At 50.7% G+C, this 24,353-nt stretch overlaps 8 protein-coding genes across 8 annotated transcripts; 5 read left to right on the top strand and 3 right to left on the bottom strand.

Moving 5' to 3' along the window:
- Window positions 1-77: 77 nt before the first annotated feature.
- On the bottom strand, window positions 78-747 carry J4E82_004124 (uncharacterized protein; the record flags this gene model as incomplete). Its single annotated transcript, XM_051730405.1, has 2 exons — window positions 78-213; window positions 368-747. 2 exons carry the CDS (start codon window positions 745-747, stop codon window positions 78-80), a joined length of 516 nt encoding a protein of 171 aa, XP_051589744.1.
- Window positions 748-9,693: 8,946 nt separating this feature from the next.
- On the top strand, window positions 9,694-11,085 carry J4E82_004123 (uncharacterized protein; the record flags this gene model as incomplete). Its single annotated transcript, XM_051730404.1, has 2 exons — window positions 9,694-10,392; window positions 10,444-11,085. The coding sequence occupies 2 exons, from the start codon at window positions 9,694-9,696 to the stop codon at window positions 11,083-11,085; spliced, it is 1,341 nt and encodes a 446-aa protein (XP_051589743.1).
- Window positions 11,086-13,233: 2,148 nt separating this feature from the next.
- On the top strand, window positions 13,234-14,236 carry J4E82_004122 (uncharacterized protein; the record flags this gene model as incomplete). The annotated part of the gene is made up of 2 exons (XM_051730403.1): window positions 13,234-13,490; window positions 13,540-14,236. 2 exons carry the CDS (start codon window positions 13,234-13,236, stop codon window positions 14,234-14,236), a joined length of 954 nt encoding a protein of 317 aa, XP_051589742.1.
- Window positions 14,237-14,852: 616 nt separating this feature from the next.
- Window positions 14,853-16,427, top strand: J4E82_004121 (uncharacterized protein; the record flags this gene model as incomplete). Its single annotated transcript, XM_051730402.1, has 3 exons — window positions 14,853-15,044; window positions 15,096-15,816; window positions 16,285-16,427. 3 exons carry the CDS (start codon window positions 14,853-14,855, stop codon window positions 16,425-16,427), a joined length of 1,056 nt encoding a protein of 351 aa, XP_051589741.1.
- A 561-nt stretch (window positions 16,428-16,988) lies between these two features.
- Window positions 16,989-17,909, top strand: J4E82_004120 (uncharacterized protein; the record flags this gene model as incomplete). The annotated part of the gene is made up of 1 exon (XM_051730401.1): window positions 16,989-17,909. One exon carries the CDS (start codon window positions 16,989-16,991, stop codon window positions 17,907-17,909), a length of 921 nt encoding a protein of 306 aa, XP_051589740.1.
- Window positions 17,910-18,562: 653 nt separating this feature from the next.
- J4E82_004119 (uncharacterized protein) lies at window positions 18,563-19,198 on the bottom strand (the record flags this gene model as incomplete). The annotated part of the gene is made up of 1 exon (XM_051730400.1): window positions 18,563-19,198. One exon carries the CDS (start codon window positions 19,196-19,198, stop codon window positions 18,563-18,565), a length of 636 nt encoding a protein of 211 aa, XP_051589739.1.
- A 740-nt stretch (window positions 19,199-19,938) lies between these two features.
- Window positions 19,939-22,344, bottom strand: MDR2 (multidrug-resistance transporter mdr2; the record flags this gene model as incomplete). Its single annotated transcript, XM_051730399.1, has 2 exons — window positions 19,939-20,406; window positions 20,452-22,344. 2 exons carry the CDS (start codon window positions 22,342-22,344, stop codon window positions 19,939-19,941), a joined length of 2,361 nt encoding a protein of 786 aa, XP_051589738.1.
- Window positions 22,345-23,015: 671 nt separating this feature from the next.
- J4E82_004117 (uncharacterized protein) lies at window positions 23,016-24,227 on the top strand (the record flags this gene model as incomplete). Its single annotated transcript, XM_051730398.1, has 1 exon — window positions 23,016-24,227. One exon carries the CDS (start codon window positions 23,016-23,018, stop codon window positions 24,225-24,227), a length of 1,212 nt encoding a protein of 403 aa, XP_051589737.1.
- Window positions 24,228-24,353: the final 126 nt, after the last annotated feature.

Here is a 24,353-nt window from a genome sequence, read left to right as displayed (position 1 = left end):
CTTGCTAGGCGCTTGTACGTAGCTCTTGCTTGGCTTCTCACTTCCTGGCCTGAATAAGGTTTGCCTTGGGCCTCAACCTATAATGAGTTTGCTTTCTCGCTCAGATCAATACCAACTTCTCTTACGCTCGCCCATTCTTCGAAGCAATTCGCATTGATGCACATGACATTGGCAATGAAGGCCTCACTTCCCTTTCCCTTGAGAATGATCAGGCTATAAGAGAATTGCTTGAAACAGGAACTTACCTCGAGTTTATTCTCACTCTCTGTACCGGCCTACAATCCTTTTAAATCGAGGTGAAAGTTTTATTGAACTGATCAGATAGAAAAATAACATTTCTTGCAACTAGCATAGTGCGAGGCTCTACGGATCCACATCCCATTCTTCGACAAATATATCATCAGCTGTGGACTGATCCCAGTCGAAATCTAACGTGTCCGCGCGTTTTGGCGAATCGCCAACAACGTCTTCATGTTGCGCACTGGTTGCAAACATATTCAAGCTCGTCCAATATGTAAACCTCTTTCCTCCATCTTCTGATATTGCTTCGATCATGGTAACTTGCTTGAGCCGTTGTAAGGTTGGAAACTCAGCGTGGAACCAGAGGCCATTCTGGTTAACGTCGTTCACCGTCGCGGCGTCGAGCCCAATGCTTTTGTCCATGACGGTCGCGAAGACGTGGCACATTGAGGCAAAGGCTTTCGACATGTGGGAGTAATATTGCGTTTGCTTCTTCTTGTCTTGCATGATGCATCGTAGGGGGTTGGTGTTCGTTATTCTTTTGCTATAGTACTGCTTGGGCCAGACATCCTGTATCCAGTCAGAAAGAATCCTGTACGCATAGTAAGTACACAAGTACCCATATTGTTGTCAAAGGCGGCCCCTCTTCTTCAGGTCTCGACTTCGCGTAGCGGCGCGCTGCCCTGCTTAAGCCGCGTGTGTAAAAGAGGCATGACATTGGCTCAGGTCGCTCTATCGCATTCTCGATGAACCATTCGACAGTATATTTTGAGGGGAGGTCGCATTCAGTTCTACCCCTGGCCTCCAGTTTGTTTCGGCGGCATGATGGTGTGTCGCATCGCTCCTCTCTTTCCACTGGAACAGCTTCAGTAACCAGAAGAAGATGGCAGAGCGTTACAAAGAGGTCGATGAGCTTCATGGCGAAAGTGGAGCGTGCAGCAGTAGTTTCGACGGGAGGTTCTCCATGCGATAAGCCAAGTGGGGCTGTCTAATCTTTATCTCCAACATGGGCGTAAGGCCCCCAAAATGGCTGTGACAGAGGCTGTGTTTGAAACGGATAGTGGTGCAGAGATCCTCATCTTGGCGTCAACGGTCAGCGCCAACAAAGCTTTGTGCCGTTATTTGCAAGCATGGAGATGTGTCGCGCCTCCGGCATTCCAACGGCTATTCTTCGTGTCCGTGGTGCTTCACTAGGCGCGTTCACTGCACGTATTGTCGCGGTGGTCAGAGCACACGCGCACATCGTTCCTAGCTATGAATGTGCCAAGAGCATCATCTCACCGACGAACGGCTAACTCGGACACAACACTGCAAACTGGTGGCGAACCGAGAGATGGAGTTGGGAGCTGGGAGTGATTTACTGTGTACACAGCCCAGCCCAGGGACGATGACCTCGGGAAACTCCAGCCCCGCGGCCAAACTAGTCCTAACCAGGCGTTAGGCACGCTTCGCCTTATCAGGCCACCAATCAACCTATTCGATGCTCTCTCCAATGTCTAAGTTTAGCGCCAGGATCGTGGTCTCATCTCAGTACCATGGGTGAAGAGAATGTGGCTTCAATTCTTTCCTGCGCGCAAGCAGAAAAAGCCCAGATGAGCTTCACAAATGCGACCGCGATTGCTACGGGTCAGCGCGTCCGCCACTTACTCTATTGTTTAGTATCGACTGGCCCATGTTAGTCGGCGAACATCCTCAGGAACACACAATTCTTGTTCGATCACAGCTCTACAGTAGTAGGGCTGGACAAGTCAGCGCAAATTACATGCCAAGCTTACTACAATGGTATCACTGTTTTCTTTTTCGCTTACTCTTTGATGCTTTTGGATGTTTTCGCTAAATATGAATCATTTGTTAACTATAGAGTGCGCTACTCGAAGATACTGCAAGCCTGGCTGTTGCTCGCAAGTTGCCCGCAGCGAGATCCTAGTATTACTCGGAGGCGAATTTGCGTTGTCACTCTTCTTGGTCCTCAGCTCTCTCGGTTTGATACTCAGCTGTCTCGCTTCTAGACCCGCCACTAAGACACTGTACATCCAGCGCGGTCACGCGGGAAACCTAAACACCACAACGCGGTTGATACAGTTTGCTAAAAGGCTATCTTTGCAAGTGTTTGATACAGCCACTAGATGTCAAAGTGCATGCGCTGAGCTCGGCAATGCCTCGCTCGTGCAGCCACACAATGCCACATTGCTCGTAGTGCTCTTTGTAGCAGACACGCCCTTGGATAGATAAACTCAGCTTCTCCGCCAGTCGCCCTTAATCGAGAAAATCGGCACTCAATCTCGCCAGCATTCGATTTCACTGTTTGCGTTACGCAAATAACGTTACGATCAGCTCTAGCATAACTGCGTCACGCTAGCGACCTCTTCTGCGATGAATATCGCACGCGAAGACAGGAGCGGTCGATATATGGCTGTTTCCCTGAATGACCAAGAGTGGAATCTGCCACATGCGTTTGGAAGAATGTAGCTAAGCTTTTTTGCAGGGATGGCATCGAGTTGCAGACGCAGTCGCTACGCGAGCTTCCAGATCACCGCAACAATTCATGCGACAGCGACTACATCGAGAAATCTGAATATGCACCCGCTACGCTCTCCAAGAGACACACTGGGTGGCGACGAGGTATCATATATTGTATCGCCACTGCAATTTTCGTCCTTCTCTGCGTCGTCGCTTTCATGGGGTGGACGGCTGCACTTCCAACAGAAAGCGACGGCATTCGCGTACTTTTTCGAGGGGACTGCCAAACATCGAAAAACATGTTGACTGCGACACACGTGGCTATCAACGCACTCAGTACACTTCTTCTCGGGGCTAGCAACTACTGCATGCATATCGTCAGTGCACCATCGCGGCGCGACATCGACAAAATGCACGCGAGAAAGAAGGCATTGGACATTGGGCTGAATAGCGTCAGCAATACTTTCAAGCTGGGTTGGAAGCGGCGCGTAGTATGGGTTCTTCTGGGTCTCAGTTCTATTCCACTGCATTTGATGTAGGCTATGGAGTTCGAGTACAAGTCCCATGCAGTGTTGCTAATAACAGATAGGTCTAACTCGGTCATTTATGCAACAACGACGGCGTACGAATACGTAGCTGCAGTGGTCACTGATGACTTCTTCCAAGGCGCGAACTGGACAGCAAGAGCACGAGAGCCCTACGGGACGCCAGCGCCAACCGAGTGGCACGCCTGGATGGAGGACGTCCAAAGAGGCAGGTGCTGAGCTGGCCTTTGCATATGAGACGCAGACTGATCGGAAGTATAGGTAATATACAACTCACTGAACTAGACACCAAGGCCTGCATTGAGGCATACGCGACCCCGTTCGTCACTCGGCACGGCAATGTCATCCTCACGGCAAATAGATATAATCCAAACACGACCATCTATCGCAACAATTCCTTGCTTATGGTGGAGTATGGCGATTACAACACATCTGAGGCTGGTGATGGTGAATTCCGAACATATCCCAGTTACAGCTGGATGTGTGCCCAGAATGCGTTGGAGATGGAATGGAATTCCAAGCCTGCGTGCTCAACTTTGTTGGCCGATCCCTCTGCTTTCGAGATGGAGCTATCCCTCCCCCTCAGTTACGATGAAACAAGTGGATTGTATGAGTGGGAGAGCCGCGTGATCCCTATCGATAGCTGTTTCAGCCAAAGACTAGATGAGAAGTGCACGGTGGAAACGAGTCTGGTTTTGCTAGCCGTCATCATCGCCTTCATTAGCTGTAAGACCTTGTGCATGATCTGGATCCTCTGGCGGCTGAAAGAGTATCCGCTAGCCGTGGTAGGTGATGCGATCGCCTCGTTCATGGAAGAGTCGGACAAGAACACGAAAGGCGCTTGTCTGGGTACCGCTTCGACTTTCAACCATACCAAACCCTGGCAAAAAACCCTCAAGTGGTCATCAAAGCCGAATCGCTGGTCGCACAATGTTTCGGTTGGTCAATGGACCACCTGTATACTCCTGTTTGTCGTCCCGCCACCGGTACCTTGTCGGCTACTGACCGAATCTCCAGTTGTATTTTAGCACTGTCTATCGCCATCTACCTCCTTGTCGACGCCGTCATCAACTTCTATAGCGGGATCTCTCTCAAAACTTCCCCTATCAAGATTTCGGGTTTCCACACCCTCCATCCGAGCTTTATGTTGCTCTCAGTTATTCGAAGTACCGGTAACAGCACATCCAGCCTACTACCTGCCGTCTTGCTCGCCAACTTGCCCCAACTCATTGTCAGTTTCATCTATGTATCGTACAACTCAGTCTGGACGTCCATGCTCATGGGCCTTGAGTGGAGTCAGTATGCATACATACGTCGCACCCTACGCGTTAGTTATCCAAGCGCCACCCAACGCTCGTCATACCGACTCCAGATCCCGTACCGATACGGTGTACCTCTTATGATATTGATTGGCAGCATCCATATGCTCATCTCGGAGAGCATATATGTCGTCAGAGTACGAGTACTCACCACAAATGGACAAGAGGACCCGTATCAGTCATTTGTCACGTGTGGGTATTCCCTTCTTGCGCTGCTGGTGACGATCATCGTTGGTACTGTGGCGGTAATCGGCGTGATAGCATTCGGGTTCCGCAGATATAAACCCGGCATGTCTCTGGTGAGATGCAGCAGCGCTGCGATCAGTGCTGCGTGCCATCCGAGACCGAACGAGAACAGAGACGCCGCCCTTCGATCGCTTCAATGGGGCGCGGTGCCACCTGATGGAGAGATAGGGCATTGCTGTTTCAGCACCGAGTCAGTTGTTATGCCCACGGAAGGATCAGAGTATGCGTGAGGAATTCGTAGTTCTGACCATACGGTGTTAGCAACTCGATGTTGTGTGGGAAGTTTCCACCATCTACTGAGGGACAAGGACTGACATACTTGGCGTTATTACTCTGGATATTTCTGCTACTACTTCTGCATTTGGTGTGGTGGTAGGCGGAAAGGAGCGTTGAACATCAGTACCATCAGCATGTCGTTGCATGAGAGGTGGTTTCATTCTTGAAATTGTCATAAATAGATATCGAGGTTGAAGTGAATAGCAATTTGCATTTAGAAGAGAAAGATGCGCGACGTCGCGAGGCGGCCGGAAATGACGTAGTTGAGGCATCACAACAAGGGGAAAATCTTCTTGCTTTTGCAAGATACCCGCCATCTGAATCATGATTCTTGTCGAGATACGAGTTGGATATCTTGGTGCGCTTCCCATCCACCTCAAATTACGTCTGTAATGCGACAGATACGATCATAATTCTATATTCAACCACTCTAGATCACAATGAATTTTTCTCGTCTAAATCATCTCAAAAGCTACTAACCACGGTGTTTCCTGAAATGCATCTTTGCACTACCAAATGAGTAGTCCTTTCCTTGCTTTCTCCCAACCCAGTGTCCCGCTATTTCTCGACCACTTCTATCCCGTAGTGGCAGTCCTGCCATACCGTCGAGCTCATTATTACTGAACTTCCATGGTTGGCCTCCTACGTCTAAAGCTGTCCACCGATGCTGTGAGGCGTACCCGGTCAGCTCAATCCCGAGTTCCGTCGCTCGCGCATAGTCTTCAGGATGGAATCCGCGCCTCCAGTTGCTACTGCAAGTATCCCAATAGACACTGATAGCGCGTAGGTTTGGAAGATGCGTGGCAAGATCAGTGGCCTGATGATGTATCACTTTTCGCACATATTCCATTGAAAGCCAGTCGCAGTGGACGATCGTCAGCGATCTCAGCGATTTTGGAAAAGATGAGTGCACCAGGCTATTGGTACGCGGAGGTATTGGTAGCGCCACTTCAGGGATTATCAACGTCTGTAAGTTGTCGAAACTGAGGAATCTCGGTGGGAGCCGCCTCATCCTGCAGTACTCCATACCATGCCATGAGGATGGCAACTCCAGCTCGGTAAGCCTCGAGTAGCTCTTGTGAAATACCTGAGCCAGATACTTGTGTTCCCTCAATAGATGCGTCAAAGGATCGCCACTCCAATGTATTCTGTCATCAACCTTTGGGCTCATTGGTCCTTGCCATGGATCTCCATCCCTGAAGACCATCGGAAAATGAAATATGTGGCTACCGCCGAGCAGTAGCGCTTTGAGATTTGGTAGTATCAGCAGGAGCAAGGCAAGAAAGGCGTTGTTGTGACCTGCTCGTAGCGCGTCTTTCCATACCCATTTATTGTTGTTGCTAACGCCGTCGGCCTCTCGGATAGCCTTAAGACAGTCCGTTCGAAAGGACGTATCGTTCTCGATACTGTATTGTCTCGATGGCATCTTCGACCGGTCTTGTCCATCTTCAAGTGTCATATCTCCAGTGGAAATGAAGTACCGGATAAGGTTCTCACGGTGATTGCTCCTAGACATCCGCATGCACCCATCATTATCGCCATGGGAGACGTAGTTCGTGATCTCGAGAGACTCAATATTATCGGCCCACTGTGCGGCTGGAAACTCTCGGAGCGTTCGAAACAAGGCATGTACTTTCGGAAGCGGAACGCAGAGGGCCTTTTGCCCCTGCAAGATACTTCGCACAATCCTGGGAAAGCGCGAATTTGCGACAGCGAGATAAAACAGATCTTCGTAGGCTTTCTGGTCAAAGCGAGGTTCGATTAAAAGATGTTTAGCTATCGGAAGAAGCAACTCGTCGGGTAGGTTGAGGATACTGCTGTTCGGTGTGCTGTTGGCAAGAGGGAGGGACATGACTGGCAGTTGAGATAATCCAGTCGTGTTACAAAGTTAGTGTGGCTATATAAGAAGCGTCTATGATAAGTTTAGTAGTGTATGATATAGAAAGGTAGTCGGTAGCTTGAGAAGTGTAGGGTCAAATTGTCGGATCGTGCCTAAATAAGGAAGGACAGTGAATGTTTACACATACATCGCTCAGCAAACGTGCGTTGTTTGCCTTTTGATAACGTGGATCTCGAGTAGATCAAGTAATTTAGATATTCACATGGTTGTTTTCAACAATTGACCAAAGTCGTGGTAAGGCAGCCACAGATTTGGGGCTGGACAAGTGTTTGAGGATGAAACCAAGAAAGCAAAGGCGAGGCTATACTCGGGTAGGGCTATCGAGGCGTGTGGCCAGTTGACCAAATGGAGTTGTAGCAACTGCCTTCCGCTCTTGTTATATCAAACGAGTGGCACCATCAGCGCCATATACACTTGTCATGGCACGAATTTTGGCGACAGGAAACTTGTGGGGAATGTCCGGTATGTCGCTTCCATCGATCATGATGCTATCTTCCGGGCAGCGTTGGTCATAGACAGTCATTTCGATGGCATCATTGGGTATACTGAGAGTATTGCAACGGTGACAATATCCAGGATTTGAGCGAGCCTTCGTTACGATAGATGACGGGAGAGAAGAAGGGCCCGAGGGTGTATAGTGGGGATTATAACTAGAAGAATCTATCAGTAGAGACAAAGCACGGTAGAGACAATGAGCCTACTGGACGAGTTCGCTCTTGATGCACTTCTGAGATGCTCTTATGATATACCAGCAGACTGGTCGAACTGCCCATACGAATCTATACTGTACACTGTGGCCGGTAAATGACTGAAGTATTCCGATGGCAATATGCAAGATTCGTTTCCAGGGTGAAGTTTGGTTGTGACACCTCAGTAGGCAACCTTGGTATAGCTCGTAACCCGGATTGCGGCGTAGCGGTTAAATTCCACGACAAGTCTCTACATGTTTCAACTAGAGATCCCTTGTGTGAAGTATTTGATGGATCTTCTTCCTCAAAAGCCGGTATCGCTGCCGCAAGGGTATTGGCACGCCATGCCCCAGCATGTACGGCATCGGACCGTTCGATGTTTGATTTGATTCTGCGTGCAGCCCTGCTTCGGAAGCACGTTGGAGAAAAGGAGTTGTTAATTCGGGCCGACTCGAGTGTTGAGGTGATCGTTCCCTAACGGTTTTCTCCGCAGGTCAAAGTACCCGTCGATGCAAATGACGGTCTGCAGACACATAGCTGCCAGATTCCATCGCCCCAACTGATACAGTGACGATGCAATTTACGTACATGAGCGTGCGATAGAACGCGACAGAATGAATGTATGTTTCACAGTCGCTATGAAGATAAGAACGCGTCCAGCGAAGAGATGCGTATAGCTCGACACCAATGTATCGTAGCCTTGGAGATGGATGTGGAGAAGGCACGTGGTGTGCGGACGCGTCGGAAATTAACCAGAGGCTTGATTTGTTCTAACAGCGTCAATCCTCCACCAGTTCGGTAAAGCTAGGATAACGGCTGCCATCAGTTCAGGACAGAGAACGCCAAGACCATGCGTCATCGTGGCAGGTCTGGCGCGCGTCGTCATTCGAAGCAAGCACGCTAAGCTTCATCAGCCAACGCTATGCTTCTTTCGACTTCGGGCCAAGCCAGGGTCCAACGTGCCGCCGCGTTGGCTTTCGACATTGGGATTGATTATTACACCACCCAGCAGTCCTTGACTCAGGGGTACACAAGGTGTATTGGCAGTTGCCAAAGGTACCCGGGTCATCAAGGTCGCTTCATTGTAGCTTGCTCGTACAGTAACAGACACTCACGGCCCGATGAGCAACGCGGAAAAGGAGTGCTGCTGACCGTGCCCCACAGCCAACTGACAAGAAACGAAGACCCGCGCAGAGATTGACCAATGCATCAAGGCCTTCTGCGCGATCATCGGCTGTACCTGGATTCCTCGTGGCTAATGCAAACTAATCAGGCACTGTTGAAGATATCCACGGGAATCCACTTGGAAGCCGCGAGTCCCGCGCTCAGGCACCGCTGTCTCTGATGCCGATCCCAATCGTCAACAACAGAATAGCCTGAAACGGTGAGCTCAAACTTGAAGACTCTGTATAGCCACAGGAAGACTTAGAGATTATTTTCCGACATCGAAGCTTCGTTCTGCTTGATGCACCTGGGTAATAGCTCTCAGCACATGTCCTTTCGTAAAAAGAAGAAAAAAGTTAGACCGGCTCAGGAACACTCTTCAGCACACAACATGATACCCGTGCCAGGCATCAAGATACGGTGAGGTTATCTTCATTACTCCAGCTCAATTCATCCAAACCTGGCATTGCATCTGTGCTGGCAGATCCACCTTTAAGGGACTACAACCACCGATCTGCACCAGAGATGCTGCTTTGCAATGGCTGAGCGCATGGGCCACAACGGTAGATCGACTACACAAGACCTGTAACCAGACTTCGCGCTGTTGATCACTATCCTACTGGTCTTCTCAATGCAGCCAACGGCCATTTACCGGACATTACTACACTGCCACAAGTGTACATCAAGTGGCGTCAGGAGAGAGGTAATGGAACGATGAGTATATAAGTACTGTCGGTGTTACCATGGAAAGAGACATCATCCATCCAGAGCCTCAGCCTCATCCAACTCTTACGACACTCGTTTTACATACCAACTAATATACACTCTTTCCGAGAACTTTTAATTCTTTCAAGATGCGTTTCAACTACTTCCTCGCCGCTGCCGCTGTTGCGAACGCCGCCGTTATTCCCCAAATCCCCCAGACCAAGGACACGGTCAAGGATGTCACCTCTGGTGTCAAGTCAACCGTCGACGGCGTCACTCTCCCCAAGGTCAACGCCCACGTAGGCCGTCGTGCCCAAGCAAACGTCGGCGCTAAGGTTGCTGGTGTTGAGCCCAAGGTCGCTGTCGGTCTAGGACGACGAGTAAACACAGGCGCCAAGGTCAACCTCGAGGGCGTCACATACGACAACGTTAACGTCACCGTTGACAAGGGCATCAACCCCAAGGTCGGCGCCAGCGTAGGCCGCCGCGCCGATGCCAACGTTGATGCTAAGGTCAACGCTTTGGGCCCCTTCACTGCTGATGCTGCTGCCGGTGCCTCTCTCAACAAGCGTCTCGACGCAGAACTTGAGGCAGCAATCGACGCTAAGCTCGAGGCTCTCGGTGTCTCTGCCGATGCTTCCGTCGAAGTCAAGCTCCAGGCTCTTGGTCTCTCCGTCGATGCCTCAGTCGAGGCCAAGCTTAATGCTCTCGGTCTTTCTGTCGATGCCGATGTTGATGCTAAGGTCAACGCGCGCCAAACGATCCCTAACGTCAACGTTCCCAAGGTCGACGGCCTTGTTGGCGATGTCACTTCCGGTGCCACCAACGGTGTCAAGTCCACTGTTGACGTAAGTTTCATATCCATCTCACTCATCTCATCCCTCTAACAATTCTGACAGGATGTCAAGGACATTGATGTCGATGCTGAGGTCGACCTCGACAGGCGCCAGCTCCCCAGTGTTGATGGCCTCGTTGGTAACGTCAAGGATGGTGTCAACGGCGTCAAGGACGGTGTTACCTCTACTGTCAACGACGTCAAGAACATCGATGCTCACGCCGATGCTCTGGACAAGTCTGTTGATGCTGCTCTGACCAGGCGCCAGCTCCCTGACGTCAACGGTCTCGTTGGCGGTGTTGAGGGTGCCGTTCCTGGTCTCAAGTCTGTCGAGGATGCCGCTACCCCTATTGTCGACGGTGTCAGGGACAACGTCGTTGGTGGTGTCACCGGTGTTGTTTCTCCTATCGTCAACGATGTCAAGGACGGTGTCACCTCTGCTGTCACTCCCATTGTCAACGGCGTCACCGGTGCTGTTGACCCTGTTGTCAAGCCCGTCAAGGACGCTGCTACTGGTGCCGTTAAGGGTGTCGAGGGTGCCGTCGCCCCTGTTGTCAGCAACGTTCAGGGCGCTGTTGACCCCGTTGTTAACGGCGCTAAGGGTGCCGTTGAGCCTGCCGTCAAGAACGTCACTGACGGTGCTCTCCCTGTTGTTAACAACCTCAAGGATGGTGTCACCTCTGGTGTCGGCTCTACCGGCCTCTAAGCAACAATGACGACCATGCCACGCGATCTTGCCAGCGTCCATAGCTAGACTGTTACCTGTATATCTTAATCTATATTATACCCTCATCGAAATACTACATTATATTGCTACTATAAAGCTACTCCACATGTGTCTCCGACAATGCATTGCCTTCTCTCACTGTCCGTTTGATGGCCTGTTTCATTTCGATGCATGATGTTGTGCCGTAACCAAAGTCTGCGTATTTGATCTATAACCGATAGGCCACTTACGATTTCTGCATCGCTGACGTTCTATAAAAAGAAAGAGCTCTTAAGTAACTTATCGCAAGTGAAGGTGAGTCGGTGAAGGTGAAACAGCGTATCACAGCGTATCACGTAGTTTTAGCTCGGCAACAAGTGAGAGATCCTTGGGGTCGTCTTAGTAGGCATCAATATCAACCCCACTCGCTTTCGACCTTTCTTCCTAAATTTGACTCCATCTTCTTCTTCGACGGCAGTATCTCCACCCTGAGACTTGACAGTATGGATTCCTCGAGCGATACATACAAGCGGCCGATGTTCGACTTTGAGAAGTGAGTCACAACGAATGTTGAATGAAAACATACTAAAGCTCCCGCTTCTAGGTACTCAAACTCCAAAGTGCTATCCGATGTCACGATCCGGTACGGAGCTTCGGGCGAGCTGAAATTCAAAGCTCATAGACTGCTGCTGAGCGCACAATCCCGTTGGTTCGAAGCAGCTTTTACTGGAGGGTTTGCAGTAAGTCCTGTACCCCATAATACAGTACATGCGTTTAATGAAGTACACAGGAGAGCCATGCCAGAGAGATCACTTTGGTTGGAGATGATCCCGATGCTCTCAAAACTATGCTCGGCTTCGCGTATGATCAACAGATTCATCCATCGGAGAGCCCGCCGAATGGTACTACCATCAACATCAAGCGCTTCCTTGAGCTTTATCGCGTGGGCGACAAGTACCAATTTCCCGCTTTCTTGGTCCCGGTTGCCTCACAGTTCGAGAGTTGCATGGATGCCTGGTTGACCGGTGACGATAAACCACTAGTCAAAGAACTGTGTTGCGCGTTCCGAATTTTGCGGGTTCGTCAGAGACATGTACGAACTCGTCGGTCCAGAACATCGACCCAGCCATCCGTTGGTAAAGATCTTACTGGAACTAGCAACAGATTGGCCGAACACAAGCGTTCTGAAAAACACAGGAGATGATCAACCCCTGGTAGTGATGGCATCACAGAAAGTAGCAGAGTTTGGACGAGACATATTTCTCCACTTGATGGACAGGACTGGAATTGCCGAAGTAAATAATGATGGCGAGGCTATCACAAGTCAGTTGTGCATCGGAGTCCGGCTTATATGTTGGAATTGTGGCGACGTCTCGTGGATCGTGATGACGGACGATGAAGAAAAGCTGCACGAGGTATGCAGACATTGTGGACAGGCTCTCAAGCATTTTTAGCCAGGTGGTAGATAACGGGCAGACTTGGTTGCATCTAGATAGTTTTGCTGCCACTACGCCAAAGAGAGAAACTAAATATCTTATTTGAGCAGAGTACTCATTCCTACTACAACAAAGCGTATTAGAGCTATATAGACATATATAGAGAATCTAAAAGCCTGTACTACTATTAATCCCTATAATCGCTCTCTTGTTAGGAGCTAATGTGAGCTGCAAACTAGAGCTTACTATCTCTACCTGTTCGGTTTTTCTCTTATATATGGTGCTGCTGTTCTTGTAGGGTACAGATGGCATCATGTAACTAAACCCGTTTGAGCAAGCCTCGGTAGTGGAGCCTCCGACGCTAGGTCAACCCTGAGATTTGGCTGCCCGTTTCAACATTTCCCCTCGAATCGCGATCAATGAACTTGCGATTCCACCAGCACACCATTTTCACGACGTTACGACCCCTTGACGACCATTTCGTATCCTCCGCTCTCTTTTCTGCCTTGTTGAACTGCTAGAGCTGCTCCTGCTGGTTCCGATATAGCTCGGAACTGCCTGCGATATCCCAATAACGACAACAAACACACTCCCTGCCACCGTCAAACCTCACCGCCACTCGACTTGAGCCACGAGACTCACTCAGCTCACACGACATATACTCGCACTCGCTCCTTACACCGAAGCTCCACACCCTCCTTATCCACCTACGATGCCCGAGACAACCAAAGTCGTGCCCCTCACCTGCCACGGTCACTCACGACCTGTGCCACACATCCACTTCTCGTCCCTTGTAGACGAAGACCAATACTATATTATATCAGCATGCAAGGATAACAACCCCATGCTCCGCGACGGAGTGACGGGAGACTGGATTGGCACCTTCCTCGGTCACAAAGGCGCAGTGTGGCAAGCGAGGCTATCTTCTGATGCCTCGTTGGCAGCTACCGCCTCTGCAGATTTCTCTGCGTACGTGTTATTACTTCGCGAAATCGGGAAGCGTTCTAACGGTTTACAGAAAGGTCTGGGACACTCACACTGGCGAAGCCCTACACACTCTCTCACACAACCACATCGTTCGCGCAGTCGCATTCCCCAACCAGCCCCATCCCCAGATCCTCGCGACAGGTGGCATGGAGAAGAAGCTGCGCATTTACGACCTTTCACGCAGCGACGCGACGAGCTTCGAGATCGGCGCAGGTGTCCACACCGGGACCATCAAGTCGATTGTATGGACGTCTGACCCCAATGTCATAATAACAGCGGCCGAAGATAAAAAGGTGCGGTGGTGGGATTTGCGCCAAGAGGCTACAATTGGCGAGCATGCTCTTGAAGGCACTGTTGGCTCCTGCGAGTTGGATAACACCTCCTCGGATGGTATCTTGAGCGTAGCCGCTGGAAACAGTGCCTACTTCTTCAACAGCCAGTCGCCTGGCTCACTCATCAAGAGCATCAAGACACCGTACGAGATTGCCAGTGTGGCTCTACACAACGGAGAGCGCAAATTCGTTACTGGTGGTAGCAACCAGAACGACACTTGGGTCAGAGTTTGGGACTTTGACGAAGAGAAGGAGCTCGAGACCAACAAGGGTCATCACGGGCCTATTTGGTCGGCAAGCTTCTCGCCTGACGGGAAGCTCTATGCTACAGGCAGTGAGGACGGAACTGTGAAGCTATGGAAGTTCACGTCTGGACCCTACGGTCTGTGGAAGTAGGATTTTCACACGATACCGATGCTGGCTGTGGCCATCCATAGAGATATCGGCAAGGCGCAGTAGTCCGACACCCGAACTAGAGTAAATAAGACACGTGTAAAACCTTTTACCTGGATAAACAATTATATTCTATCTCATCGAGCTTAACATGCGCTGCACAGATGAGGAGAACCACAATTGGCGCACGTCACAAACAACCATCAGGTTAAGCTTTGCTATCTCGGACTACTCCAGCCAGGGTAACTGTACCCGGGAATTGCCCGATTCGACGTGCCGAAGGATCAACAAACCCAATAGCATGCGGCAACATCAGCAACCTGCATGATACTACGGCCGCCCTAGGTAGCGATGTGCAACACTCAACAAGCCGATAAGAACACCTTGGCATGATAGACGATAACTACCTTCACGGCCGTTGCCAAGGGTGGGAGATGGCGGGAACACATAAGTACAGATGCACCATACACCCCGCTACCTGTATTACTGTTCAAACGTTGCGACCTGCGAAACCACTGTTGCCAGGGTCTTCGGCTATCTTGCTTTTACCCCACTCTAGTCAACCACTGTATCCGGACTTGGTCGTCAACAATCAGTTTCTCATCTGTGGACGGGTAAGATGGGCGAGAAAGAGCATGATATCTCGCCGGCGCGAGAGGCCAGCATCGACGAGGGGCAACTCGCTGCTGAGAAGCAGATGCGCGACATCGGCGCAGATCTATACCTCGAAGTACAACAATACTCGAGAGAGGAGCTAGAAGCAGAGCGAAAGATTGTACTTCGGAAGATCGATTGGGTCATTATGCCAATGGTACTTAGACGCCAGTCACTCTTAACAACACGTCACTAAATAGAAAGATAGATCTGCATGACATACATGATCCAATTCCTCGATAAACTGTCCCTAAACTACGCAAATGCCTACACTCTGACCCCTGACCTCGGCCTCGAAGGCGACCGCTACGGTTGGGTCGCCGCCATCTTCAACTTCGGCTACCTCTTCTGGGCGCTCCCAGCAAACTACCTCATCCAGCGACTCCCCGTTTCAAAATACACCGGCTCCATGATCCTCCTCTGGTCCATCCTCCTCTGCTGCCACGTCGCGGCCAAAAACTACGCTGGGATGCTCGCCCTGCGTTTCTTACTGGGTATGTTCGAAGCGAGTATCAGTCCAGCTATCATGAACATTGTCAGCATGTTCTACCGGCGCGATGAACAACCAGTACGCATGTGCGTTTTCCTTGCTTTCAACGGCATGGCGACAATGGTTGGCGCCTTGCTTGGCTACGGCCTTGGTCACGCGCACTCGTCGCATATCAAGACCTGGCAGCTCATCTTCCTCGTCATTGGGCTGTTGAACTTCGTCTGGGCGTGGGTGTTCCTCTGGGTTATGCCTGATAGTCCTTCTACTGCGAAATTCCTATCGCACAAGCAAAGAATCGTGGCGATTGATCGGATTGCAAGTAACATGATTGGTGTCAAGACGAAACAGTTCCAGAAGGCGCAGGCGGTGGAAGCTGTTCTTGATTTCAAGGTCCTTTGCATCAGTTTGATTGGACTCTGCTGCGGTGTAATCAACGGCGGTGTGTCAAACTTCTCATCTTCACTCATTCGTGGATTTGGGTTTAGTGGGATTTATGCTACGTTGCTGCAGCTTCCGACGGGTGCGATTGAGTTTGTGGTTGTCCCGCTTTGTGGCCTTGCAGCTGGATATTTTAGAGATACGCGTTGTCTCATCCTGGCCGTGGTTTGTTTGCCGCCGTTGGCTGGACTTTTGGGCATTCGACTCACGCCCTTGTCACAACGCTGGAGCCTGGTCGGATGCACATGGTTGCAGTACATCGTCGGTGCTCCGGTCATTTTGTCGTGGAATCTGCTGACGACAAACATCGCCGGACATACGAAGCGCAGTACGGCAAATGGGCTGTGGTTTGTTTTCTACGCTGGGGGTAACATAGCGGGCGCGAACATTTTCTTTTCGCGAGAGGCGCCAAGGTACTTTTCGGCGTTGACAGGACTTATTGTCTGTTACTGCGCGATGGTGGTAATAGCCGGTGTGCTGGCTTTATGGATGGGCTGGGAGAACAAGAGAAGGGATAAGAAGTTCGGTCAAGGAGAAGACGAGCAAGCTATTAGGGATGGATTTAGCGATTTGACGGATAAGCAGGCCAAGCACTTTAGATATGCGTTGTAAAAAGGATAGGTCGAGATGATCAAAACATAACTCTGCCACATATGCTACAATAGATCCGCACTCTAAGACTGGGAGACTTCGATCGGCTTTACTAGCCGCAACTTAGTTAAGCCCACAGGGTTTTGTCCAGGTACTTCCTAGGTATACGGGCCGCTTACTAATAGAAGTCTTGGAAGTTACTGAAACTTAGCAGAGGCCTCTGTCGGATCGTTAATACTTCTAAAGTATTCATCACTCTAGACTCGTCTCAGTCTAGTCTGCTTGTCCAGACAAGGTTCCTTGTTAGACATTTTGGCTTGGCTAGAGTCACAGATGCTGGGTGCCAATGGTGAGCTAGCAATCCAGATACGATTTGTAAGCCGGAGTGAGAGAGCTGTCAGTGAGTAGGTATCAAGCTCAAAGTTTCCGTAGTACCCGCAGGTCTTGCGCGGCTTCGACAAGCATGAGGAAATTACAGCTGCAGTCTAGGGCCATACGCAAACATATAAGGTTGCGAATATCTATAGACATCTGGGAATATCGAACCACCACAACTCGTTTGCTCAACCGATACCCTGGAAAATGGCTCAGCCTAAGAACATCCTTATTGTCGGTGGAACGGGAATGATCGGAGGATACGCTGCCCTTCACCTTCATTCTCGTGGCTACGCCGTTACGCTTGCTGGTCGCCACCCCGTAAAAGATATCCCGGTTCTCAAAGACCTCCCCTTCATCAAAATCGACTATGTTTCTGGAGAGTACACGCCAGAAGTATTCTCAAGCTTCGATAGCATCGTCTTCTCAGCTGGTGCCGATGTACGACACGTCCCTCAAAACAGTTCTGCGGACGAGTATTACCTACAAGCGTCCGAGGCTATAGTGAGATTTGCTCGATCAGCCCGAGACGCCGGCGTTGCGAGATTCGTGCACATCGGCAGTTTCTATCCGCACATTGCACCTCAGCTGGTCGATACAGTCCCCTACGTACGGTCACGAAAGCTTGCCGCTGACGGAATCACTTCACTGGCAACGACTACATTCCATACATGCAGTCTGGATGCTCCATTTGTCGTCGGGGTTGTGCCAGGCATGAAAGTCCCAATGTTTGTGGCCTATACTCAGTTTGCGGAACGCAAGCTTGGTATCCCTCCATCAGCACCTACTGGAAACACAAACTTCGTTTCGGTCGAATCTTTGGCCATAGCAATCACCGCCGCACTGGAACAGAGTGAGTCTGTGTCTGGTAGATCGATCCTCATTGGGGGCGAGAACCTTACGTTCTCGGAATATTTTGGTCTGTTCTTCTCTGCCGTTGGCAACCATACAGCAGTACCTGCCTCAGATCAGGAGCATCCTCTGATGCCAGATTCGTCTCTTTGGGCTGGGCGTAGTATCGAAGCTTACGAACCAGACGCTCCAGATGAAGCTCTGCTTGGTCACTATCGTCGCGAAAACATCCGAGATACTGTTCAGCGGATAGTGAAGGAATACCGGTCATTGTAGTTAGGGTTACAATGAGATGACATCATATGGTCGCTCCTCGCTTGCATGTTCGGCCTTGGCCCTTCAGCCTTGCTTCAGCTGCTCTTCCGGGCTAGAGATTGCAGTGCAAAACTGCGACAAACTGCGACGTGCATGCATTAGTAGGTCGTGGACAACACACATTGGTCTTGGAAACCTTATGACCGCTCTTCTACGCTAAAAATTGCAGTGCAACAAGCACCCAGCTTTTGGCCGTTAGATCGTTGTCAAGCCCACGTCATGTACGAATGATTGGCCCAACGTGCAGCTTGCCCATTAACTACATACTTCTCCGCTTGCGTATTCAGCCCTGGCCATTCAGCCTTGCTCCAGTTGCTCTTCTGCGCTAAGAAATGCAGTGCAGCGCTCCATTACCTTGCACTGAACCTGCATATACACCTAGGGATTGGCCCAGAATATTCGGACTAAGCCGAATTCACAGATTATTTCAGCACACGCAACGACTGCTCCTCTACGCTAAAGATTGCAGTGCATCTGCAGCCCCACACCATTCCCCGATCTGGTCATCCCAATCAAGTGCACCCATGATCAAACAACTCGCACTGCTGGCCTGTTGTAAACATACTGACCAGAATTATGTCACTGAAATTATTCGATTGAAACTAAAAGTCCATTTAATACTTCCCACTCTCCTTAACCAACCCATTCTTCTCATTCTCAGCCTTGGGTTTCAACGCCCACTCCGGCGCCTCATCAATCTCATCCTCCTCCGCCTTATCCCCCTCCTCCTTGGTCTTATGCACACTACTCGGCAAATGCTCCGCAGGCGCATACACGGTAATCAACTCCAGCGGCTGATCCCCCTTTGTAACAAACTGATGCTGCGTGCCAGCCGGCACAACAACGACATCACCCGCCTTGACCTCCTGATCCTTGCCATTCACCGTCGCGAGGCCCTTTCCCGAGGTAAACAAGAGGATCTGGTCGACGGTGTGGACTTCGTCGCCAATCTCGCCGTTGACGGGTACTTCCATGGCGACGATTTGCGAGTAGAGACCCGTGTGCAGGACGGTTCGGAAGTCGCCAAACGACCGCTTTTCCGACATGAGGCCAGGGAAATGCACCATTTCGTGTTTGGGGGGCGCGTCTTCCCGGTTTCCGACTTTCTTGAAGGCTTCCATCTTGGGGGCTGGGGCGTAGAGTCTTGGGGTGGTGGTAGACAAGGATTTGGTGGTGATGGTGGGTGTTGCAGTTCGCTTTGTGAGTGTGGATGTGGATAGGCGGAGAAGCCGGGATGTAGTGTTGAGCATTGAAGTTGTTTGTGTGGTGTATATGTTTTGATGGCAAGTTATATGGTTGTTATATGGTATGTCGTTCTATACTGCATCACACATCGCGTCAGCGCGCGTTAGGGATGGAGGTCTAGACTCCATGGTATGCATGACGTCACTATAACGTTCCTTTTGCGATGTACGGGCACATTGCCCCGTTCGGTGCGCTAGGTAGTTCGAGTATGTGCTGATTGGTGGTCTGCCATGTATCAAGTCATGGTGCGTGTTTTGAGTGGTGTCGTACCTGATTATGTGATGGTCATGCCATGCGAGCTGGAATCAGGGTGCTAAGTAAACTAACGGAACACGTCCCACTACATACTGCACGTGGTAAGACCTGTAGGTCACTACTGTGGTGACATTGAGAGGAGAACGATATTTTGATTATAGTTGTAATGCTCAGATATATGAACAGGCGGGAAGTGATACTATCTCCAAGCCTATTATAACCTAGGACCTGGTTTGTAGAACTTGTTGGTACATGGCTACATCATGCCACCCAAAGAGCGCTATAGAATAAGTCGGTTTGCTCTTAGGATCTTAGTATTGAGCGCGGTGTTCTTGCAAGGTCTTGCTGATACCAAAGTCCAGCGAGCCTGATGTTGGCATGGCTGTTGCTGGCGGGCTCGCCCACCTTTGCTTCGTTTGTGGAGAAGCAGAAGAGTCGCGTTACAGTATCGCGATTGCCATTTAGAAACTATCAAATAGGTCTGTGTTCATTAGACGCGATTGCGACCTGCGACTTCTTCCTTTTCCTCTTCGAGCTCTCGCTCAACCTCCTCCTCTTCAGTAGGTTTGGGGCTCTTGACATCCTTGGCAGGAACGTCCCCACCACTCATTTGCCATTCCATGAGCTTGTTGAATGCGCCCTCTGGGTTTGAGCTGAGCTGCTCGTAGGTGCCTTCTTCGGCTACTCTACCGTCAGCATCGATGCAGATGATACGGTCAGAGCGCTTGATTGTCGACAGGCGATGTGCGATGCTAATAGTTGTATTGTTCTCCTGGAGGAGTTTGTTGAGTGCTTGGTTGACAAGAGTCTCCGACTCGGCATCGAGAGCACTTGTTGCCTCGTCGAGGATGAGAATGTCGGGCTTCTTGATGAGTGCTCGTGCAATGGCGATACGTTGTTTCTGGCCTCCTGAAAGCTGAGTACCTCTGGCGCCAGCGTGTGTTTCAAGGCCGTCGGGCTGTACAGATTAGTAGGAATCTTACATAAGGAGGTTCATACTTACGAAATCGCTGATGAACTGGCAGTTGGCCTTTCGTGCAGCGGCCACAATTTCAGCGCGAGTGGCATTGGGCACACCATATGCGATGTTCTCGGCGATGGTACCAGAGAAGAGCACGGGCTCCTGACCAACGTAACCAATCTTTCTTCTCAACTGCTTCGCGTTAAGAGTGGTAATGTCTCGGCCGTCGATAGTGATAGTTCCGGTGTTGGGAACATAGAAGCGCAGGAGGAGACTAGCGACTGTAGACTTGCCAGCTCCGCTAGGCGCCACGATGGCCACATTTGTTCCTTGTTCAATCTTGAAGCTGAGGTCCTTGAAAATAGTGACTGCTGGCCTAGTGGGATAGCTAAAAGAAACATTCCTGAACTCGATGGGGCCGCGCGCTGACTTGACTGCCAGACCCTTGGTGGGGGATATTGTCGGGTTGCGATCCTGAAGCTCAAAGAGACGGCTGGCAGCTCCAACACCCTTCATCATCTCACCGTAGAAACCAGAAAGACCAACCATACTGGAACCGGCATAGACAGTGTACATCAAGAACGAGGAGAGTTCACCGATAGAAATGACTCCGTTCTTGACCATGTTGCTGCCAACATAAAGAATAGAGATGATGGTCAAGTTGCCCATCAATCCAGTGCTTCCGTAGAAAGTTGCGGCGACCACGGCTTCCTTCTTTCCTAGAGCGAATATCCTTTTGATTTGTCGATTGTAGCGTGATGCTTCTTGGACTTCTCCAGCGAAGGCTTGACTTGTTCTAACGTTACCCAACCGCTCTTCAGCAATCTTAGTTAAAGTTCCCAGGTTCTTCTGAATCTTGCGACTCAAATTCCGTAGCGAGCGACCAGAGAAGAAGGCGACGAGAGCGACAGGTGGGGCAATCAAGGCGAGAATACCAGTAAGCTTCAGACTGACGAAACCCATCATGGCAAAACCAGCTGCACCACTGACAAGCGCACGCAGACCGTCAGACAAGTTCTGCGTGATGCTCTTTCCAACGATGATGGTATCGGAGCCGAGACGGGAGATGAGATCTCCAACCCTGTTGGCGTCGAAGAACTCTGCGTTTTGCACGAATGTCTTGCGGTAAAGCTGAGATCGCAGGCGAGCCACGATGCGTTCTCCAACAATTCGCAGAATAATGATACGTCCAAAGTTGAATGCGGCGCCGGTTGTCAAGACACCCGCCAGTGCGAAGTAGAAGACGGAGGGAGACATGCCAAAGAGTAAGCCATCGGTGTTCTCGGTCGAAGTTGCAGCGTCCAAGATCTTGCCGATTGAGAAAGGTACAGATAGAGAGATGCCAGATCCCACGAGCAGGAACACGAAAGCCCAAGAGAGTACGCCTAGCTCCGGTCGGGCAATCTTGATCAATCTCCAGATTTCTTTCATGCCACCGGGTGTGCTTCCAGAACCAGACCCATCCTTGCTGAGCTTGGCGCTCAAGTTGACCTGCTTCGCCTGCGCCGCCTTCTCAGACTTTGCGAAGCCTTGTTCCTCGTTCTCCAGTTCGCCATCGTGCTCTTCAACATCCACGATGCCCTTTTCTTTAATCTCCTCCCTGTATGACTTGCGCTGCCTTGCAGGCTTTGTACCGCTCGACGCTTCCGCTAGTAATCGCGACGTGGTGAACATGCGAGCCGGGCTTGGTACGCCATTGTGACGTGTGGTGCCCGTGGTTGCGAATCGTGATATCGACGATGGAGGGAAGAGACATGGCACGGCGCTGTTCGGCGACGGCCTAGGTATCGAAGCTGTTGAAATTGGCTTGGTAGCGAATGACGTTGATTTTTGGCGTGTTGCTGTCGTCGAGATGCGCGACTGTATTTGTGAGAAGAGGGCGCCGTTGCCTGGGCCGTGCCAGGCCTTCGCCGAGAAAACCAGCGGGCCGCGCATGGCGTGGAATGGGTAGACTGGACGGCTACCGGAGTGTGAGAGCGGATTGGGGCGTTATTGAGGCATTCCACATGGCGATACACGAGCGAACGTGGGAGTGGACGACTTCGGAGATGTCAATCAAAAGTTCGGCGCCGCCCTGATGACGACAGGACTCGCCAAGTGCCGCGGCTCGATCTCCGACATCACCCTGAACTTTGAACCAGGGCACACAACTCCAACCCTCTGACTTCTGGTACGCAGTGTCAACGATCAAAGTACTGTAGATGTTCACGAGGGCTGATTCTACTTTTTGTTTGTATCTCTACGACGTCGTCATCTCGGCATGCTACAGCTGCAGGCTCCTGCTATGCGGGCACCATCAATCCACGATAGTCTGACAACTATACAGCCCTGAGAACAAAAGACATTGGAATTTCACGATCAATGTCACGCTCAGACGAACAACGGCAAATGTGATCGAATAAGAACTTGATCACCAGCGCCCGGCCTTGCAGCCTATCCATAGTATGACTGGAAAGAGCAATTGACAACTGAGTCATCTTCACTCACCGTGAGGCGTTCCATGCACCACAGGATAATATGTAGCAATCCTCAAGGAATATCGTTTCTCGTCTATCCTCCCAGGACTACGATAACGCGCCTGCACAACTAGAGTACCATCATCAGCCATGGCATCCCAACCCTCTCTGATACATCTAGACGGCACAACTCTCGAAGGTGGCGGCCAACTCCTCCGAGTAGCCCTTGGCCTTTCGAGTCTTACCAGAAAGCCGATACACATTACCCGTATCCGAGGCAGGCGCTCTGGTGGCGGAGGACTGAAAGCTCAGCACCTGACTAGTGTCGAGTGGCTAGGCCGAGCCAGCGAGGCGAAGACCATTGGCGCAGAGCTCAAGAGCAAGGAGATTGTATTTACTCCAGGAGCTGCTCTTCAAGCCAATAATTTATTGAACGCTGGTGAGGTGCGGATCCGACAGACGACTCCTGGAAGCGTCAATCTGGTATTGCAAGCTATCCTACCATACATCCTCTTCTCTGGCGTCGAACATCCAATCCGAGTCCGCATAGAGGGAGGAACCAATGTCTCCAGTGCACCCTCGATCGACTACATAACTCAAGTTCTTATCCCAATGCTCCAGTTGATTGGCATACCACATATCGCCATCGCTGTCCACTCGCGCGGCTGGTCACAAGGCAGCGCAGCCATCGGCAGCGTCACATACACCATCACACCTCTGCAGGCCAGACAACCAGGGTTCCAGCTAACCGAGAGAGGAGACATTGTCAGCATAACTGCAACGATCATAGCACCGCGGGATACCGAACGTCAGTTCCGCGAGGAGTTAGACGACATGTTTGAGCGACGAATACTCCGCTGCCTTGGCAGTAATGCCAGTAATGCAGAAATAGATACTACCATCACATTCGAGAACTCACATCACGAGAAGAGATATTACCTTCTCCTTGTAGCGACAACGTCTACTGGCATGAGAATTGGTCGCGATTGGCTCTATGATCGCGGTTTCAAGTCCGGCCTTCTCGAGCGCATCGTTCCCGGTATGGTGAAGAAAGTGTCTGATGATTTGGTGGCAGAGATTGAGCATGGAGGGTGTGTCGATGAGTATCTGAGGGATCAGCTGGTTGTGTTTCAGGCGCTCGCTCAAGGGGAAAGTCGAGTTTATGGGGGAAAGAAGAAAGAGGGGGGGTTGCTGGAGCCGAGTCTACATGCGAAGACTGCTATGTGGGTGGCGAAAGAGATACTTGGGGTGAAATTCGATGGAGAGAGTGTATGCGAGGGTGTGGGGTACGCACCTAGTGTTGTGAATGAGGTGGGAGACGATATGGCAAGGAGTTTGGAGGGGTTAGCTGTTTCCTCGTAAGACAATATCAATAAGACAAATGTGTATTGGAGTATCAATCTACATCCCACAAGATCTTACCAACGTGTCCCAAAGGCACCTGAATCTGACCACCGAATTTAATTTACTACTAGCATCTCCGCGTTG

This window comes from Alternaria postmessia, assembly GCF_024291825.1.
Source record: "Alternaria postmessia strain BMP 2775 chromosome Unknown scaffold_19, whole genome shotgun sequence".
Classification (NCBI taxonomy): Eukaryota; Fungi; Ascomycota; class Dothideomycetes; order Pleosporales; family Pleosporaceae; genus Alternaria; species Alternaria postmessia.
Note: the sequence above shows the minus strand (reverse complement) of the source record. Positions and strands in the feature narration are given on the sequence as shown.